Genomic DNA, 20,260 nt, shown 5'->3' with positions numbered 1-20,260 from the left:
ATATGGACTTGGTCTTTTACCAAATAGGGCTATCCCTCTACCTTGTCACAACACAACTGATTGACTGAAACACATTAAGAAGGAACAAAAATTCCACAAATGAACTTTTAAGGCACACCTGTTAACTGAAATGCATTCCAGGTAACTACCTCATGAATCTGGTTGAGAGAATGCCAAGAGTATGCAAAGTTGCCATCAAGGAAAAGGGTGGCTACTTTGAAGAATATAAAATATTACTCCAAATCTTAAAGACGTGTTCACTTAAAAGTATATGCTTTTGCTCACTAAGATTAAACAGGACCTGATTAACTGGTCTACGCTACCAAACTCTCTGTTTGGCAGAATGAATGTCCTTCCTCTATTCCAAAATATCCCCTGCCATCTATCTCTGTACTTTTTTTCAGGAAATGAATGCCAATATTTCAAAATATATCTGGAACAATAAGAAACCTAGAACCAAATTTACCAAACTAATTAAGCCAAAGGATTTAGGAGTGGTCTCTTTGCCAAATCTGCAACTATATTCCTGGTCTGCTCAGATGTAACACGTTTAGTTGGTGCCTAGACAGACACCACTTACTTTGGGTTTGGATGGAATCAATAGCATGTCATCCAAGTGCATTAGCCTTATCTGACAATTATCTGACAGTACACAATACACTCTTCGCTTTGGAAAGATGCAAGGACGTACTTGCAGATTCCAGACCATATATCACTCTGGTCACCGATTGCCCTTAATACAGCTTTTCCCCCCAAATAAGGAGTATTGGACTTCTGAACTGGAAGACAAAGGGTATTGCTGACCTTACGCCTTTAGTACTCAGGACACTCTGAAATCGTCCCCACAGATAAAAACTGAGTTTGACTTACCCAACAAATATTATTTTAGGAACCTACAACTTAGACACTTCATAGAGGGTCAGAAGAAAGTTAATTAACTATAATTTTTATCAAGGCACAAGGCGAAACCCAAATGCAGACACAGGAGGCAGATGGTTGGAGTCTTACAATGTTTATTAATCCAAATGGGTAGGCAAGAGAATGGTCGTGGACAGGCAAAAAGGTCAAAACCAGATCAGAGTCCGGGAGGTACAGAGTGGCAGACAGGCTCGTGGTCAAGGCACGCAGAATGGTCAGGCAGGCGGGTACAAAGTCCAGAAACAGGCAAGGGTCAAAACCGGGAGGACTAGAAAAAGGAGAACGCAAAAAGCAGGAGAACAGGAAATCCGCTGGTTGACTTGGAAACATACAAGACAAACTGGCACAGAGAGACAGGAAACAGGGATAATATACTGGGGAAAATAAGTGACACCTGAAGGGGTGTAGACAATCACAGGACAGGTGAAACAGATCAGGGCGTGACAGTTTTCAAATGACTGAAGTTATAACACTATTTACGAATCCTACTGTTCGGAGAGGTTTAATCTCCGACATTTTATTGAACAGAAGTGCCTCATCCCATGATGTGTTGGGAGAGAGACATTGGACATGCATACTATCTGCGAAAGGGTCTACTCCAAATGCACCTCCATAAACATCCAATAACCATAATTTTTTAATAGAACCTACTTTACACCTGTCCGCCTTCAGAGAATGTTTTCCAATGCATCATTTATGTTTCAAATGTAAACAGGATACTGGCACCTTCATGCACGTTTTTTGGTATTGTAGCAGAATCCAGTCTTATTGGAATGATATTCATTTACACATCCAGAAGATCTTGGGCAGACAATTTGCTTTTTCAACTTATATTCGCTCTACTTTGATTGTAACTTTGTGTTTTGACTCTGAACATCTGTTCAATACCCTTGTTTACTTAGCCAAAAAAATAATTGTAACTGTGGTCCACATCTGAAGTACCATCTGCGAGAATGTGGCTTTCTCAAGCTTCTGCTATTCTACCCCTAGAGAAACGCCTCTCTGGCGCTCGAGTGTACGAGGTTTCCCATCATTACGCACACCTGTCACCATCATTACGTGTATCAGTGCTTCTTTCGACTCACCTGGACTCCTTCACGTTTTTGATTGCCTCCCCTATATCTGTCTATTCCTCAGTTTCATCCCCGTGTCAGCATTATTGTCGTTATGTTTCCCTTGTCCAGACGCTGTCCTTATTTAGTTTCATCGTTTCATTCATTAAATGTTCACTCCCTGTCCTCACAAAGACAACTCGGAATAAAACGAGATCAAATCATGACATTAGTTATCTTCAAGTTGGAAAGTCGGAGCTCTAGAAAGATGCCCAAGTTTCCAACTTCGAATTCCGAGATGGATGACCGTTCAAAACTATTTTTCCCAGTCGGATCAAAACATTTTCTGAGTTCCCAGTTGTCTTGAACTCACTGAAGTCAGCTATTTCCGACTTCCCAGTTGTTTTGAACATGGCATTAGTCTCAGCTGTGAGACTGACCAGAGAGGGGACACCTTCTTCCACCTGATGGCGAAACTCAAGTCACACCGCATTTGCCTCATGCACAAATTCAGGTTGTTCCTATGACCAGAGAAAGTGAAATATGAATTGATAATTTATATGAAAATAGACATGATGAGCTGCTAATAATAATAAAAACAGAAGGCTTTCAATACACTTGTCTACTCATTCATTGCAGCTGTAGCGTGAGTGGAACTACGGAGAAGCTAGTTCTGTTTTGTGATAGTGTTGAAAAAAAGTGTTGACAGTAGAGAATTAGGCATGAACTCATTCATAAAAACAGCAGCTCTGCAGTATTCTTTGACAGTCTCTCTCTGGTCATTGTTTTAAAAGTTACAAAATCTCAGGCTAGTATTAAACTTTACTGTGGCCGTGGTCCCTGTAGGCACGGTGATTTGTGCTATCCGATTGGCCAGTGCAGTAGGTACACTCGATTTAGCCACAGATCTGCCAAGTAGGCAGAGTTTGTATTTCAGACAAATGAAATGGTTCAGAATGGGAACACTTTGCCTACCCTTAATTTTAGCATTAAAAGACTTCAAAAAATGGCCAACAATTTCAAGTCCAGTACCATCGTTGGGTTGCGGTTGTGAAAGATTCAGCAGACTGCTGGCATTACACATCTGGCTAAAAGACTACTGTAGCTCTGCTGGAGTCACTTTTATTGATAACTTTGACACCTTCTGGAAACAGAAGACACTCTACAGGAATGACAGAGTCCATCCAAATCATCTTGGCTCCTGGACTCTGTCCACACATTTCAAGGCTGTGTTGAAACAATGACTGGTAAATGATCCAAGACCAGCTCAGTTAATCCCTACCATTGTGACAGTGAGTCCTCATAATGCTGCATCAAATGTACAGTACATGATATTAGGGGCATTGGCAAACACAATGTAAGTCATTTAATTGATGTACCCCCAATTGCACCAAATACATCTGTTTATCCTACAGCTATTGTAAGCAATAATGACGAGCCTATAAACCAGAGTTGCACTGAGGCATTGTGCAATAGTAGGAAGACCACTTTATGCAGCTCACCCTGCACTATCAGCACCAATGTAAATAACATGAGTAAGTCTACCTCTGATAAGCTTCCCAGTAGAGCGTTAAAAACAATCAAGCAACCCAGAAAAGTGCTACAAATAACCCATATTAACATATGTAGTCTAAGAAACAAGGTCCATGAAGTCAATAACTTGCTGGTAACAGATTCATATTCTGACTCTGAAACTCACTTAGATAATACCTTTGATGATACAGTGATAGCAATACATGGTTAAAACATCTACCAAAAAGCAGTTTCGCTGTCTATATTCAGAAGCACATTCCTGTAAAGCTTAGAGACGATCTAATGTTAAATACTTTTGAAGTAATATGGCTACAGGTTCATCTGCCTCACCTAAAGCCCATTCTTGTGGGAAGCTGCTATAGTCCACCAAGTGCTAACAGTCAGTATCTGGATAATATGTGTGAAATGCTTGATAATGTATGTGATACCAACAGAGAAGTATATTTTCTGTGTGATTTAAATATGAATTGGCTATCATCAAGCTGCCCACTCAGGAAAAAAAAAACTGTAAACAGTGCCTGCAACTTGGATCAGGTTGTCAGTCAACCTACCAGGGTTGTTACAAACAGCACAGGAATTAAATCATCATCATGTATTGATCACATCTTTACTAACGCTGCAGATATTTGCTTTAAAGCAGCAAAAAGTATGGCAATTAAGTCTGGCAGCCCAACTGATTGGCAAATGTACTGCAAATTAAGAAATCATGTGACTAAACTAAATAAAAATTACAAATAAACTACAGTATGAAACAAAGATAAATTGTATAAAGAATCACAGTAAAAAGCTTTGGGGAACCTTAAATTAAAATTTTGGGGAAAAAGCCAACTCGGCTCCTTCATTTATTGAATAAGATGGCTCATTCATCACAAAGCCCACTGATATTGCCAACTACTTTAATGACTTTTTCATTGGCAAGATAAGCAAACTTAGGGATGACATGCCAATATTTCTACAATTAAAAGCATTGTATTTGGAACAAAACACTCACTAAACCCTAAACCTCAACTAAGTCTTGTAATACATTATGTGGAAATTGAGGAAGTTGAGATGACTAAACTGCTTGGAGTAACACTAGATTGCAAACTGTCATGGTCAGAACATATTGATGCAGTAGTAGCTAAGATGGGGAAAAGTCTGTCTATAATAAAGCGATACTCTGCCTTAACAACACTATCAACAAGGCAGGTCCTACAGGCCCTAGTTTGATCGCACCTTGACTACTGTTCAGTCATGTGGTCAGGTGCCACAAAAAGGACTTAGGAAAATTGCAATTGGCTCAGAACAGGGCAGCACGGCTGGCCCTTGGATGTACACAGAGAGTGAATATTAATAATATGCATGTCAATCTCTCCTGAATGAAAGTGGAGGAGAGATTGACTTCATCACTACTTTTATTTATGAGAGGTATTGTTGAATGCACTGAGCTGTCTGTCTAAACTACTGGCACACAGCTTGGACACCCATGCATACCACATAAGACATACCACAAGAGGTCTCTTCACAGTCCCCAAATCCAGAACAGATTATGGGAGGCACACAGTACTACATAGAGCCATGACTACATGGAACTCTATTCCATATCAAGTAACTGACACAAGCAGTAAAATTTGATTTAAAAAACAGATTAAAAAAAACACCTTATGGAACAGCGGGGACTGTGAAGCAACACAGGCACGGGCACAGGCACAGGCACGGGCACAGGCACACACACACACGATAACATACGCACTATACATACACATGGATTTAGTACTGTAGATGTGTGGTAGTGGTGGAATAGGAGCCTGAGGGCACACAGTGTGTTGTGAAATCTATGAATGTATTGTAATGTATAAACATTTTTATAAACGGGAGAGTAGCTGCTACTTTGGCAGCAGCTAATGGGGATCCATAATAAATACAAATATCCTGATGCACAGGGCTTCAAAATCAAGTGCCCCTATCTCCAACAGTGAAAAAAAAATACAAAAAAAAGGAGCAAGCCTTTATCGTTGGTTTTTCAGAAATATTTGGTGATCGAATAGGAATGACTGGATGGTGACCACTGCTGTAGACCATTCCTCAAGCAAGTGGAGATGGAAGGTATCTCCAGAGTTAGCCATCTCTGAGATAGGTTGTAATTATGTAGGTTATCAGAGAAGTGTTTTGTAAAATCCATGAATAACTTCGTAAAACCCACAACCTTCTGATTGGTGGTGTTAAAGTGATTTCCATTTTTCAGATTTTTAAGACCTGGAACATTCTAATCTTGTTGCTGGAAAATTTACTTTAGATTTTCATATGTGTGTTGGTCGGTCTGTGAAGGGCTGCTTCTGCAGCTCAGGTGTGCATAATGTAGTGTACCCAAGCACTATAGGGTCTCTGTGTCACAATCGTCGTAAGGAGCGGAACAAAATGGAGTGTGGTATGTGTTCATGATGATTTTTTAATTAAAGAAAGCACTGAATACAAACTATACAAAACAATAAACGAATGTGAAGCTATAACGAGAACTGTGCTGACACAAGCAACTAACATGGACAATCACCCACAAACAAATCCCAGGCTACCTAAGTATGATTCTCAATCAGAGACAACTAATGACACCTGCCTCTGATTGAGAACCATACTAGGCCGAAACATAGAAATCCCCAAATCATAGAAAAACAAACATAGACTGCCCACCCCAACTCACGCCCTGACCATACTAAATAACGACAAAACAAAGGAAATAAAGGTCAGAACGTGACACTCTGTTTAGAGTCTTTAGATATCCTTTTATATCATGATGCCACAACTTAATGGTACATTTCCACTCCCTGTAAGCACTCTATTGTTACCCTGGTGAAGTATAATGCTACACTCCAAATGTGCAATAAAGATTTGTTGATGCATGACGCTACAGTATGGCATGTTTCCACTTCCTGTGAGCAGTGTTTGTTTGTTGATAACCTAGATCTGGTAACAAGCTCGAGCTCCAACAGATATCTAAAAACTTTTGACAACTTCAGACACTGCTTTCTAAGTTTTGAGTTTGTGCAATAAACTACTTGAGGGAACTGCTACTTGTAGGAAATGTCTGTCCACTAACTAACCACAGGTTGTTGTTTCACAGTGTTCCGTTATTTCCTTCATATACTTTGAGTTCCAACCCGTCTTTAGGTAGAGGTTTCTTTGATCTCTCTGTGAAACTGCGAATGTGCAGACCGCTGACGAGCAGGTGGTATGACCTCAACCAATCAAGAGCAAAATAATTAGGTCTCTGAGTGGTTCTTACTCTAGCACACTTTCTGTACCAACTGAGAACTTTAAAGTAACTTTATATGTCACTTAGGATTTTAGCCAAATGAAATACTAATTCTGAGAGTTGTGTGAGCATCATATTTTAGCTTTATTAGTTGTGAATCATGTCATTTAGAGTGATAGATGGATAAAAAGGTAGTTACACTGTTGGGGGAAAATGGTCTCTTGTAGAAAGGAAAGAGTTGTGGTTTTGGCACTTGTGAGCTGCTTAGTTCTGTAGTGGGTGTTTTCCTCCATTGGACAGGAAGACATGACAGGGAATGTAAATGTTTGTGTGAGTGTGCATGCGTACTTGCATTCATGATCAGCTAGTGTGTCTGAAAGACATACAGACATACGGAGAGTCACAGAGTCTTTGGCTAGAGGGTGTAGGTCTGCCTGTTCACAATGCTGTTGCCACAAGCTTTCTCTCTCCTAACCACCCTCACCCTCTCTACCTCATGTACTGGTGAGTATTTCTGTCTTATTGTTGCATTTTGGTTGGATTTATCTATTAGTTGTACAGTTGTACAATGATTCATTGTAAAAAAAAATGGTAAGCTACAGTAGTATTTCAGGGTGATTCGTCCATTCAGTGGTTTAGTTGTCTGAATCAACATACTGTAACAGTTGAAAACCAGTTATTGATTGACCAGTCAATGTAGATATGAATATTATATTGTAACAGCTATTTGGGTTTGCTTTGTTTCAGTAGCGGTCGGTGCTGTTTTTTATGAGGATGGCCTTATTTCTATTACAGCATATTGGATGACTGTCATTCATATTCCATTCACCCAGCTCAATGTAACACTGATAGGTTTATGCTACAACATGATACAAACATGTTCCCTATACCCATCATGAGGTTGCTTCCATCTAGCCTATGAATTCAAGTTTACAACGTAGGTGCACAGGTTGTGAGAAAAATGTCAGTAATCAAGGTAACTGACAATTCAATACCGCTTTGCATACTCTTGCCTGCATCTAGCTTATCTACGGTGTAATCAATAGTACAAACAGTTGTAAACGAGAGTTTGTATTGGACAAATTGAGGTACTGTATGTTTATCACCATTCCGTTTGCTTCCGTTTAAGAAATGTTTTTCAACAGAATTGGCAGAATGAATACACCCCTGTTCACCTGCACACACAGTTCACTTTCAATACAGCGACATACAAACAGCATGATCACTTTTCTCATTGTATAATTTCTTCTTGCATGTACACACTCTCCTCTTCTCATCTTTTCCCTTTGCTTGTGGACTTCAGTGCACAACAAAACCGCTCTCTGTGAGCAGGTGAAAAAACCTTTCCAAGCCAAACCTTCATACCATAAGATCTCAACTCTACACACAGCCTACTTCATTGTCACCATATTAGCTAATGTCATAGTCAAAATAGCTTAAAGAACTAATGCATTAGTAAACCCCTTCCTCTGAGGAGTCTCCACTGCTTTGGTTGCATTAATATGGAACATCAACTTTTAGCCACTTCATATAGCGATTTTCAGTACTGGATGTATGTAAATAGTATGGCCTAATATAGCATGATCTTAATATGGGATGAACTTTGTTGTTATTACCATTATTTGTATTTTTGTTCTTTTCCTTTACTCTCACGTAGTATCATGAGTGTACAGTATCCTGAATATGAATGAGCACATAACCTGTGTCCTATTTTATTGTGTTAACTTTGGATTGAAAAAAAATCCTGTTTGGTTCCGCAGGTGTTAAGGAGACCGTTAGAGCAGCCAAAGGCAGTCCTTCCCACCTTCCTTGTCCCTCACCCTTTGGATTTGATGGGAAAGTTGTTTTTAAATGGAAGAAATTTGGAAGTCCTGACATTATTTGCGAATACAATGTGAATGGAGAAATCAGTTCAGTCGTATCCTGTAAATCTCGATTCAATGTAACCGGACAACCTCCTAAGCTGTATGTTACAGAGCCAAAGAGCACCGACTCTGGTCTATATACCTGCTTAATATCAAGAGTCATACCACCACCAACCATTGAGATATCCTCCACTGTTGATCTTCAAGTTACAGGTAATTTATCTCGTTGAAGATATCACTTTATAAACACGTGTTTACTGGTTTTTGTGTCTCTAAATCAAAGCATACAGTAGGATATTAGAATGGCATTTACAGTCTTTTCACTGTCGTTCTAGTTCCAGTGCTATTCTCTTTTGCAGTGCTTCCAGGTCTAGTCCTAGAGAGGCAGAACAGCAGTGATGCTGGCTGCATCCAGCTTCTCTGTACTTTGGAGGGCCTTGACCCCCAGGACGTCAACTTCACTTGGACCCGACAAGGTCAGGGTTCACCGGAGACACTGTTGACCAATCACAGCCCCTCTAAACAGAGCAGCTTTCTGACCCTGTGCCAATCAGTGTGGAGAGAGGGTGACACGATCACCTGCAATGTCAGACTCTTAGCCAATAACACCGACCTGAGCATCAGACTTCCCTACAGTGAACTAAGTGGGTGACATTCAGACATAATACATGTACTGTTAAGTAGTGGAGTCTACTTTTAATAGTAATTAAATTCTGCTTTTGTTATTTTTCTCCCTCTAATTCCTTGGTTGACTGTTAAGTGTAACCTGACAAGATTCTTGACACACAAGGTCATAGAAAAACTGTGATAAACAGACACTGAACAGTGGGGTTAGCTAAATCAGGTTGTTATTTTGCCCCAAGCTTCACAATCACATATGGCAGGCTGGACATTTTGATTGATGACACTATCTATAACGATAAATCTCTGATCCTTGATGGTCTTGTTGTTTCAGAGCCCTACCATGAGAACAACCTTTTGACTATCATCTGTGTCAGCACATCCATCGGGGTTGTGGCCATCGCAGCTGTCACCATAAGTATTTACAAATGTAAGTCTTGTAGTCTATAGTGATTTTTTTGGGTCAGTGCTTTCTTAAGCTTACACAATTTATACATATTTTTCTATTTACACAAAAGGCCATGTAAGTTCCATGGTCAATTACTTTATTCACAGGCTTGATCATTTGAGGTAACTCTCAAGTCACTGGTCTTGTAACCAGTTCACTTTAAATTGTGGTTTGTTTGGATTCACTGGAATCCTGAACAAAGAAAGCAGAAGTGGACCATTACTTACAGACAAAATCTTGGCCACAGCGTCACCTTACATTTCAAAGTGATATTTACTCTCATTGGAGAAAAATTCAGCCCCCTCATACTCAAAGAGGAAATGACTACCTTCCCACCACCCCTGCTGTTGACGCCTTTGCCTGCTATCTTATGTTGACATCCTGGCTTGTAGGCTACCAATTTATGGACTAAACCACGAATCACATCAGCTTCCATTTTAGGACTCAGTGTGTTAGAGCACGCCCGCTCTGCAGCGCTCTCATCGCCAACATCTCTCTCCAGAATTTTTCGTCGAGTTCCTCCTTCGACTCCCTGACTGGCTCTGGTTCACCCCTTGGCTCCGCCGACCACCCCGTGTGCCCCTCCAAAAAACATTTTTTGGGCTGTCTTTTGGGCTTTCTACCTGGCCGCGAACCCCGGAGTCGTCGCTGTCCTCCCTTCTCTTCTTGCGTCTCCCTCCAAGGAAGGCGATTTCCTCCCAAGTCCAGGATCCCTTCCCATGCAAAATCTCCTCCCAAGTCCATGATACTTTCTCCACCTGGGCACGCTGCTTGGTCCTGTTGTGTGGTGGGATCTTCTGTCACAATCGTCTAAAGAATTAATGGACCAAGGCGCAGCGTGCGTAGAGTTCCACATGTTTAATAAATGAAATTCACCAAAAAAATACAGAACAAACGAAGCGTGAAGTAAATGCAGTGCTCAACAGCAACTACACAAAAACAAGGTCCCACAAAAACCCAGTGGGAAAAGGCTGCCTAAATATGATCCCCAATCAGCTGGGAACCATACCAGGCCAACATAGACAGATAATAACCTAGATAACCCACCCTAGTCACACCCCGACCTAACCAACATAGAGAATAAACGTCTCTCTATGGTCAGGGCGTGACATGGGGATTCTATGCAGGGCATGTAACTACAGGTGAGTCATTTTCAGCATATGGACTCTGTGAGGACTCATAGACCTACAGTTCCTTCAGAAAGTATTCATATTCCTTGACTTTTTCCACATTTTGTTGTGTTACAGCCTGAATTTAAAATGGATTAAATTGAGATTGTGTCACTGATCTACACACAATACCTCATAATGTAAAAGTGAAATTATGTTTCCAGACATGTTAAAAATGTATAAAAAATGAAAAGCTGAAAGGTCTTGAGTCAATAAGTGATCAACTCTTTTGCTATGGCGTAGAAATGTGCTTAACAAGTCACATAATAAGTTGCATGGACTCACTCTGCATGCAATAATAGTGTTTAACATGATACACACATACAATTATCTGTAAGGTCCCTCAGTCGAGCAGTGAATTTCAAGCACAGATTCAACCACAAAGACCAGGGAGGTTTTCCAATGGTTCGCAAAGGGCACCTATTGGTAGATGTATAAAACAAAAAAAAGACATTGACTATCCTTTTGAGCATGGTGCAGTTTTTATTACACTTTGGATGGTGAATCAATACACACAGTCATTACAAATATACAGCGACCCTTCCTAAGTTGTCAGAGAGGAAAGAAACCACTCAAGGATTTCACCATGATTTTAAAACAGTTACAGAAATTAAAGGCTGTTAGAGGACAAAACTAAGAATGCATCAACAACATTGTAGTTACTCCACAATATTAAAATAAATGAGTAAAAAGAAGGAAGCCTATATAGAATACAAATATTCAAAAAAGTAATACTGCCAAAAAGATTTGCTAAGAAATAAACTTTTGGTCCTGAATACAAAGCGTTATGTTTGTGGCAAACACAACACATCACTGAATACCACTTCATATTTTCAAGCATGGTGTTGGCTGCATCATGTATTTGTATGCCTGTCATCGGCAAGGACTAGGACGTTTTTTAGAATAAAATGAAAGGGAATAGAGCTAAGCACAGGCAAAATCCTAGAGGGAAACTTGGTTCAGTCTGCTTTTCAACAGACACTGGGAGACTAATTCACCTTTCAGCAGGACAATAACCTAAAACACAAGACCAAATCTACACTGGAGTTGCTTACCAAGAAGAAAGTGAATGTTCCTGAGTGGCTGAGGTATAGTATTGACTTAAATCTACATGAACATCAGGGGAGGTTGCTGTGGGGAGGACGGCTCATAATAATAGCTGGAAGAGAGCGAATGGAATGGGACCAAACCATGTTTTTGATGTGCTTGATACCATTCCACTCATTCCGCTCCAGCCATTACCACAAGCCCGTCCTCCCCAAATAAGGTGCCACCCACCTGTGTTGAACATCTATGTCAAGACCTAAAAATGGTTGTCTAGCAATGATCAACAACCAATTTGAACATAATAATGGGTAAATATTGTACAATCCAGGTGTGCAAAGCTCTTAGAGACTTACCCAGATTGACTCAGCTGTAATCGCTGCCAAAGGTGATTCTAACATGTATTGACTCAGGGGGATGAATGCATATCTTGACTAGATAAGTTGTGAAAGCGTTTTATTTTCCATTAAAAAAAATGTATATTTTTTTCTTCCACTTTGACATTAAAGAGTACTTTGTGTTGACAGAAAATGACAATAAAATCTATTTTAGTCCCACTTTGTAACACAACAAAATGTGGAAAAAGGCAAAAGGTGTGAAAACATTCTGAACGCACTGTACAGTATATACTCTTACGGCTGTCGTCGGAATGAGACCAAGGTGCAGCGTGGAAGGCGTACATTTTGAATTTATTAAATGAACAACCCAAAAAAACAAGAAAGATAAACGACACATAAAGTAATGTAACGGTAAACCAGCAACTAACGTGGAAAGTGGGAAAAAGGGCTGCCTAAGTATGATCCCCAATCAGAGACAACAATAGACAGCTGCCTCTGATTGGGAACCATACTCGGCAAAAAACAAAGAAATAGACAACATAGAATGCCCACCCCAAATCACACCCTGACCGAACCAAATAGAGAAATAAAACATCTTTCTAAAGGTCAGTGCATGACAGTACCCCCCCCAAAGGTGCGGACTCCCGGCCGGAAACCTGAACCTATAGAGGAGGGTCCGGGTGGGCATCTACCCTCGGTGGCGGCTTCGGTTCGGGACGTAGCCCCCGCTCCCTACGCTGATCCCTACGGAGGCCTGGGAACCCCCGCTGGGGGCTCTGGACTGCAGCTCGTCGCTGAAGACTCCGGACTGGGGACCGTCGCTGCAGGCTCCTTGCCATGGATCATCGCTACAGGCTCCGGGCCATGGATCATCACTGGAGGGTCCGGGCCATGGATCATCACTGGAGGCTTCGTGCCATGGATCATCACTGGAGGGTCCGGGCCATGGATCATCACTGGAGGCTCCGGGCCATGGATCATCCCTGGAGGCTTCATATGTGGAGCCGGAACAGGTCTCACCGGACTGAGGAGACGTACTGGCAGCCTAGTGAGTGGAGCTGCCACAACACGTCCTGGCTGGATACCCACTCTAGCTCGGTGAGTGTGGAGAGCTGGCACCGGATGCACTGGCTATGACGGCGCACTGGAGGCATAGTGCGTAGAGCCAGCGCAGGACACACAAGACCGTGGGGGCGCACCGGAGGTATGGAGCGCAGAGCTGGCACAACTCGTCCTGGCTGGATACCCCCCATAGCCCGGCAAGTGCGGGGAGCTGGAACAGGCCGCACTGGGTCGTGCTGGTGAACTGGGGATACCGTGCGAAGAGCTGGCGCAGGATAACCTGGGCCGAAGAGATGCACCGGAGGCCAGGAGATGGGGGCTGCCTCTCGTGCTTGCTTCGTTGAGCCAACTCCTCGTAACATAGCCGTTCCGTTTTAGCTGCCTCCATCTCCTCCTTCAGATTGCGATACTCTCCAGCCTGCGCCCAGGGTCCTTTCCCGTCTAAGATCTCCTCCCATGTCCATTCCTCCTGACCACGCTGCTTGGTCCTTTGGTGGTGAGATCTTCTATTACGGCTGTCGTCGTAATGGGAAAAAGGTGCAGCGTGGTAGGCGTATATTTTGAATTTATTAAATGAACAACCCAAAAAAAACAAGAAAGATAAACGACACGTAAAGTAATGTAGCGCTAAACCAGCAACTAACAAAAACAAGATCCCACAACAGAAAGTGGGAAAAAGGGCTGCCTAAGTATGATCCCCAATCAGAGACAACGATAGACAGCTGCCTCTGATTGGGAACCATACTCGGCAAATAACAAAGAAATAGACAACCCCAAATCACACCCTGACCTAACCAAATACAGAAATAAAACGTCTCTCTAAGGTCAGGGCGTGACATATACAGTATTTCCATACTATGAGGTTGAAATAATACTGTGAAATTGTGAAAATTATTATAATGCCCTTTTAGTGCAAGAGCTGAAATATTAGCCTGTTTTGGTGGAATGGAGTTTTGACTTGACTGGTGACATCACCTGGCGTTAAATTAATTAATAAACCAATAAGAAAGAGAGTTTCAAACCTCTCTGCCAATAACAGCTAGTTTTCAGTTTTCCCTTCAGACCACTCCCAGACAGTCTTAGCAAAGTTGTTGCTTGAGAAATTGCTCTTCGCTAGGAAGCTATTTTTTGTTTATTTTTGACCATTTTAATTTAAAAGAATCACAGTAAGGTTCTTAATTTTTACCCAGAAATGATTTGCTATTGGACCTTTAACCTTTAACATGACACAATTTTATTTTTCATTCACCACATATCAAAATGATGAATCACTTCTAGACTTTAGACTAACGCATTGAAGTTGCTGTGTCACACCGGCACTATTTTTGGCAAAATGTTTTGATTTAAGCTTTAATTAGCCTTTCATGTCCCCGGAACACCAGTTGCCCAATCCTACTCTAGAAAAAAAATGGGTGGCCCTGAGCTCAGCACAGCTCAGCTCAAATCTCAATATGACCTTATAGTTCCCACAAACTTGTCATACAACACAACAGAGGTGTGAAAAATTTTGCTAAATTGAGAGTTACCAATGTTTTTCAAGAGTAGTACGGTATCAATCAGCCCACGTGCAAAATGCTATTTTAGTATGTGCTTTATTTAATATGTTGCATGATCGTCTAAAAAAATATTGGATACAAATACATTTATGGTGTTACAGCTCTGTTACAGCTTTGTTTAAAAACTGTAATTTAATTTGATTAATATGTGCTATTTTGCACCACCAAAATGTTGCCTGGAACGCAGTAGTAGGCAACTATTCAGCTTAAGAGTCAACACAAAATGTGATTAGTTGATTGGCCTTCTCCCCATGCAGGTCAGCAGAGGACCAATGATGAAGGTGATTCCGTCTCATATAACAACAAGGTGTACGAGAACTTCAGTTTCAGCACACAAACCCAACAGAGACAGACGACCACTGCGTCCATCCAGGAACAATGCATTTATGAGAACTAGACAATCTTAATCTCACTCTGACATCCTTGTTCCTCTTTTCATCCGAGTTCATAGATGTGACATTATGACATTGCCAGCAGTAAGATTTTAGTTTGATTTCCAAAAAGACAAGGCCTGTAGCTTTCAAATGATATGTCAATTTCTATTTTCTGATTATTATTTTTTGGGGGTTCAGAGTTTAACAGGTTAAAATATATCTGACAATCACGCAAAAACTCTTTCCAAACATTTACTCTAGGCATACATTGGGTGGTTGCCATTGATATCATTAAATTGTATATAACGTTTTCCTCTTCCTGTCCTTTTTAGTGTGATATAAAACCTTACTGTGCATGTGTGAATCACTCTGGATAAGAGTGTTTGGGCCAATGACTACTGGTAAATTAATGTAATGTCCTCAATACCTGCTTGGGACTTATTTTCTATGAGATTTGCATGTTCTGAATATCAATCCTGTGGAAATTCATTGCTAAATTAACATGTATGTAAATGGTTTAATGTACCGGTTATCTGCATTGCACCTGCAGACTCATGACTTTTCTTGACTCTTTTCTTTGGACTCTTTTCTTGTTCTGTTATTACAAGTACACATTGGTTGTTCCAGAAAAGGTTGAACAACTCTTAGTTCCTGTTTTAGTGCCAACATTGGTGTCAAAGCTACGGTCTGCTTTCATGTGACTGGAAACAATTATGGTGCAGTCTATCACATTCACCACTCAGCAATGTTGCTGTCCACTTCTGCAGGCCCCTCAGCCATTTTCGCCATCATTGATTGCAGTATTCTTTTTGATGTGGAGTTTTTTTCACAGTTCACAGTTTTATGACTTTATGACTTTTCACAGTCTTCAGAGTGAACAATTCATAATTTCTAAAGGTCTCTTTTTGCTCACCAAAGCCACAGAGCATATACAGTACCCGTCAAAAGTTTGGTACAGCTACTCAGGGTTTTTCTTTATTTTGACTATTTTCTACATTGTAGAATAATACTGAAGACATGAAAACTGTGAAATAACACATATGGAATCATGTAGTAACCAAAAGATGTGAAACAATTCAAAATATATTTATATTTTAGATTATTCAAAGTAGCCATCCTTTGCCTTGATGAGAGCTTTGCACACTCTAGGCATTCTCTCAACCAGCTTCACCTGGAATGGTTTTTCCAACAGTCTTGAAGTAGTTCCCAGTTAGCTTGGGTGCTTGACTGCCGTTGAACGCTGGATCAACCCTACTCCTTGGCCAAAGCATCCAGTGTGCGCTCTGAATGCTCAGAGCGAAACGCTCAAAATTTACAAACGGACAATCTGACAACACTCTGGATTTACGAACGCCCAGAGTGCACTCTGGCACTCCAGATTGAATTCACAAACACACCCAAAATCGTAAAATGTCTAGCTAGTCATTTGCTATGCTAACAAGCTAGCAAGAGGTTGAATAGCAACAGCATCAACTTCCGGTAGACAGGCGAAGCACTAGTACACTCAACTTAAACGATACGGTTCGTTTACAGTATATGTCAGCTCCTGACTGACGGGCGGCTCTGGCAGCTCCTGACTGACGGGCGGCTCTGGCAGCTCCTGACTGACGGGCGTCTCTGGCAGCTCCTGACTGACGGGCGTCTCTGGCAGCTCCTGACTGACGGGCGTCTCTGGCAGCTCCTGACTGACGGGCGTCTCTGGCAGCTCCTGACTAATGGGCGTCTCTGGCAGCTCCTGACTGACGGGCGGCTCTGGCAGCTCCTGACTGACGGGCGGCTCTGGCAGCTCCTGACTAATGGGTGGCTCTGGCAGCTCAGAACAGACGGGCGGCTCTGGCAGCTCAGGACAGACGGGCGGCTCTGGCAGCTCAGGACAGATGGGCGGCTCTGGCAGCTCAGGACAGATGGGCGGCTCTGGCAGCTCAGGACAGACGGGCGGCTCTGGCAACGCAGGACAGGAGGGAGACTCTGGAAGTGCTGGACAGGAGGGAGACTCTGGAAGCGGGGCTGCCACCGGAGGCCTGGTGCTTGGAGGAGGCACCGGATGAACCGGACCGTGGAGGCGCACTGGAGTTCTCGAGCACCGAGCCTGCACAACCTGTCCTGGCTGGATACTCCCCATAGCCCGGCAAGTGCGGCGGGATTGGGGACACCATGCGTAGGGCTGGTGCCATATAACCCGGACCGAGGAGACGCACTGGAGACCAGATGCGCTGATCCAGCTTCATAGCTCCTGGCTCCATGCCCACTCTAGCCCGGCCAATAGGAGGTGCTGCGATGTAGTGCACCGGGCTATACCTGCGCACTGGGGACACCGTGCGCCTCACGGCATAACACGGTGCCTGCCCAGTCCACCTCAAACAGTTTTCTTCTAAGGGGGAGGGGTGGGGGGTGGACTATCGTAGGTCAAATTACAATTTATGATTGCATAAGAAAGAATCAATGCCTTTGCAACTGAAATATGAAAATTACAGAACCAAAATGAAAAGTGATTACTGAGAGACTTGCTGTTTGGTTTTACACTTGTGGTAAATATAGTAGACAGACCCTACATTTATTCACGTAATACATTTGTCCCAGCCAGTATGGAGCTTGGAAGTGAAGTGGCTTAAAATATTTTTACAATTGTCATATGTATCACCACCTGAACCAGTTAATCACCTGTTCTCGGACTGATCAATATTGGTCTCTTTTTTCTACAGGTTTACGTTCAAATCCAACAGCAGTCATATTACACAAAGGGAATTCAGTGACGATTAACTATAAAAGGAACAGAGGTGCTGTGATTTTCTCAGTTTAACAGACAAGAGTGGCTGGTGTCGAAGACATGTAAAGAAACCTTACAAATTAAGTGGAATAATGAGACTGAAGAGATACTTTTAAAAAACTTGGATGCATTTGCTGTTTGTTTTGGTTGCGTTTCACGTTGTGCTGCGCCCAGTATGAATGGTAAATAATGTATGGTGTTATTTTGGAGCCCCTTTTGTAAATAAGAATACATTTCTAGACACTTCTACATTAATGTGAATACTACCATGATTATGGTTAGTGCTGAATAATGATGAGTGATAAAGTTCGCCACAAATATCAAGTGATATAATTTCTAAACGGTTCACCCAATATGGATGAAGATACCCTCAAATTGAAGCTGACTGTCTGCACTTTGTATCATTGCAAATCCGAAGTGCTGGAGTCAAAATATCAGCGCTGTGAGTCAGGAAGCAGATGCAACATTTAATAAAACAAGAACAATACCAACTGGTAGAGAACATGAGGGAGTGACATATAAAGGGGAGGAAATGATGAAGGTAATGAAGTCCTGCTGTGAATCATGATTAACAGGTGCGTGTAATGATGAATCCCAGGACCAGTGGTTAGTATTCTGGCGATGTTGTACACTGGAGGGGGAGGAGCAGGAGAAGATGTGACATTACCCACCCTCTGACGCGTGGCTCTAGCCACAGGACGACTCTGACCAGATGAATGACCCCGAGGAGCGGGTCGGTCCGGGCAGTGAAGGTGGAGATAATGGATGATGTTGAGGGTCCAGATGGTCCTCCACCGGAACCCAACACCTCTCCTCTGGGCCAAACCACTCCCAGTCCACCAGATACTAGAGCTGGCCCCCCAATACATAGGAAGTCCAGTAGGGATCTGACAGCGTAGGCCCGGGGAACAGTATCAGCTAGAGAACCAGGAACCACCGGCCTGAGAAGGGAGACACGATAGTGACTGGGTAGTTGTAACCTGTATGTCACCTCACTGACTCTCTGGAGAACCATGAACAGCCTCACAAACCGGGGGCTCAGTTTCTTCCAGGGCGAGTGTGTGTAAGTGTGAGGTTCCTGGTAGAGAGCCAGATGCGGTCCTCAGGATGGAACACAGGGGTCTCACTACGGTGACGGTCTGCCTGTTCCTGATGCCAGAACCACTCATCTACTGCAAAGGAGCTGTGGTCAGGCCCGGGGTCCACGGGGCCAGGGCCGACTGGAAACCCAAAACACACTGGACGAAGGTCAACCCAGTGGGGGAGTGACATAGGGAGCTTAGGGCATACTCTTCCCAGGGAAGGAATCGTGCACACTCACCCTGCCGATCCTGACAATGACTCCTCAAGAACCTCCCCAGATCCTGGTTCCTCTCCACCTGCCCGTTGGACTGAGGCCGATACTCGGAAGTGAGGCTGACCGTGATCTGCTGGAAGAGACCTGCTGAAGACCTGCTGGAAGAGTGCCTCAGCACTCAGCAGTGGGGAGACCAGGAAGAGGGATTAAGCGATTATGAAAGCATCAGAGGGGGAGAGAGATCGGTTACACAGTCAATGGATAGATGGGACCAGGAGTTGACATAATGAGTGACACCCTGCACCAAGGTGGGCCACCAGTACTTCTTAGCGATGGAGTGAATGGTGCAAGAAATACCTGGATGTCCAGCGACGACAGCTGTGTTCCCAGGTCAGCAGCCGGTCCCTTATCCCTGTGGGAACGTAGATGTGTGTGCCCAGGTCAGCAGCCAGTCCCTTATCCCTGTGTGAACGTAGATGTGTGTGCCCAGGTCAGCAGCCGGTCCCTTATCCCTGTGGAAACGTAGATGTGTGTGCCCAGGTCAGCAGCCGTTCCCTTATCCCCGTAGGAACGTAGATGTGTGTGCCCAGGTCAGCAGCCGGTCCCTTATCCCTGTGGGAACGTAGATGTGTGTTCCCAGGTCAGCAGCCGGTCCCTTATCCCTGTGGGAACGTAGATGTGTGTGCCCAGGTCAGCAGCCGGTCCCTTATCCCTGTGGGAACGTAGATGTGTGTGCCCTGGTCAGCAGCCGGTCCCTTATCCCTGTGGGAACGTAGATGTGTGTGCCCAGGTCAGCAGCCGGTCCCTTATCCCTGTGGGAACGTAGATGTGTGTGCCCAGGTCAGCAGCCGGTCCCTTATCCCTGTGGGAACGTAGATGTGTGTGCCCAGGTCAGCAGCCGGTCCCTTATCCCTGTGGGAACGTCGATGTGTGTGCCCAGGTCAGCAGCCGGTCCCTTATCCCTGTGGGAACGTAGATGTGTGTGCC

The 20,260-nt window shown here is 43.1% G+C and overlaps 1 protein-coding gene across 4 annotated transcripts; it reads left to right on the top strand.

The window, feature by feature from the left end:
• The first annotated feature begins 6,775 nt into the window (after positions 1 to 6,775).
• LOC112228376 lies at positions 6,776 to 15,752 on the top strand. Of its 4 annotated transcripts, none has more exons than XM_042309611.1 (5): positions 6,776 to 7,236; positions 8,493 to 8,810; positions 8,933 to 9,241; positions 9,553 to 9,648; positions 15,093 to 15,752. In XM_042309611.1, exons 1-5 carry the CDS (start codon positions 7,176 to 7,178, stop codon positions 15,230 to 15,232), a joined length of 924 nt encoding a protein of 307 aa, XP_042165545.1. In that variant the 5' UTR covers positions 6,776 to 7,175; the 3' UTR covers positions 15,233 to 15,752. The 4 variants fall into 4 exon arrangements, with proteins under 4 accessions (XP_042165545.1, XP_042165546.1, XP_024249410.1 ...); XM_042309612.1 differs by having other exon boundaries at positions 6,779 to 7,236; positions 8,933 to 9,073; XM_024393642.2 differs by having other exon boundaries at positions 6,785 to 7,236; positions 8,957 to 9,241.
• The last annotated feature ends 4,508 nt before the right edge of the window (positions 15,753 to 20,260 follow it).

This window comes from Oncorhynchus tshawytscha, linkage group LG30 (genome assembly GCF_018296145.1).
Source record: "Oncorhynchus tshawytscha isolate Ot180627B linkage group LG30, Otsh_v2.0, whole genome shotgun sequence".
In the NCBI taxonomy this organism is placed as follows: domain Eukaryota; kingdom Metazoa; phylum Chordata; class Actinopteri; order Salmoniformes; family Salmonidae; genus Oncorhynchus; species Oncorhynchus tshawytscha.
This window is presented reverse-complemented; position numbering and strand designations above follow the sequence as displayed.

Bases quoted from the DNA above. Each gene is read 5' to 3' on its own strand.
- LOC112228376 (XM_042309611.1), top strand. From the start codon at position 7,176: ATGCTGTTGCCACAAGCTTTCTCTCTCCTAACCACCCTCACCCTCTCT. The intron at 7,237-8,492 runs GTGAGTATTTCT...TTGGTTCCGCAG, and splicing joins CCTCTCTACCTCATGTACTG to GTGTTAAGGAGACCGTTAGA. The intron at 8,811-8,932 runs GTAATTTATCTC...CTGTCGTTCTAG, and splicing joins TGTTGATCTTCAAGTTACAG to TTCCAGTGCTATTCTCTTTT.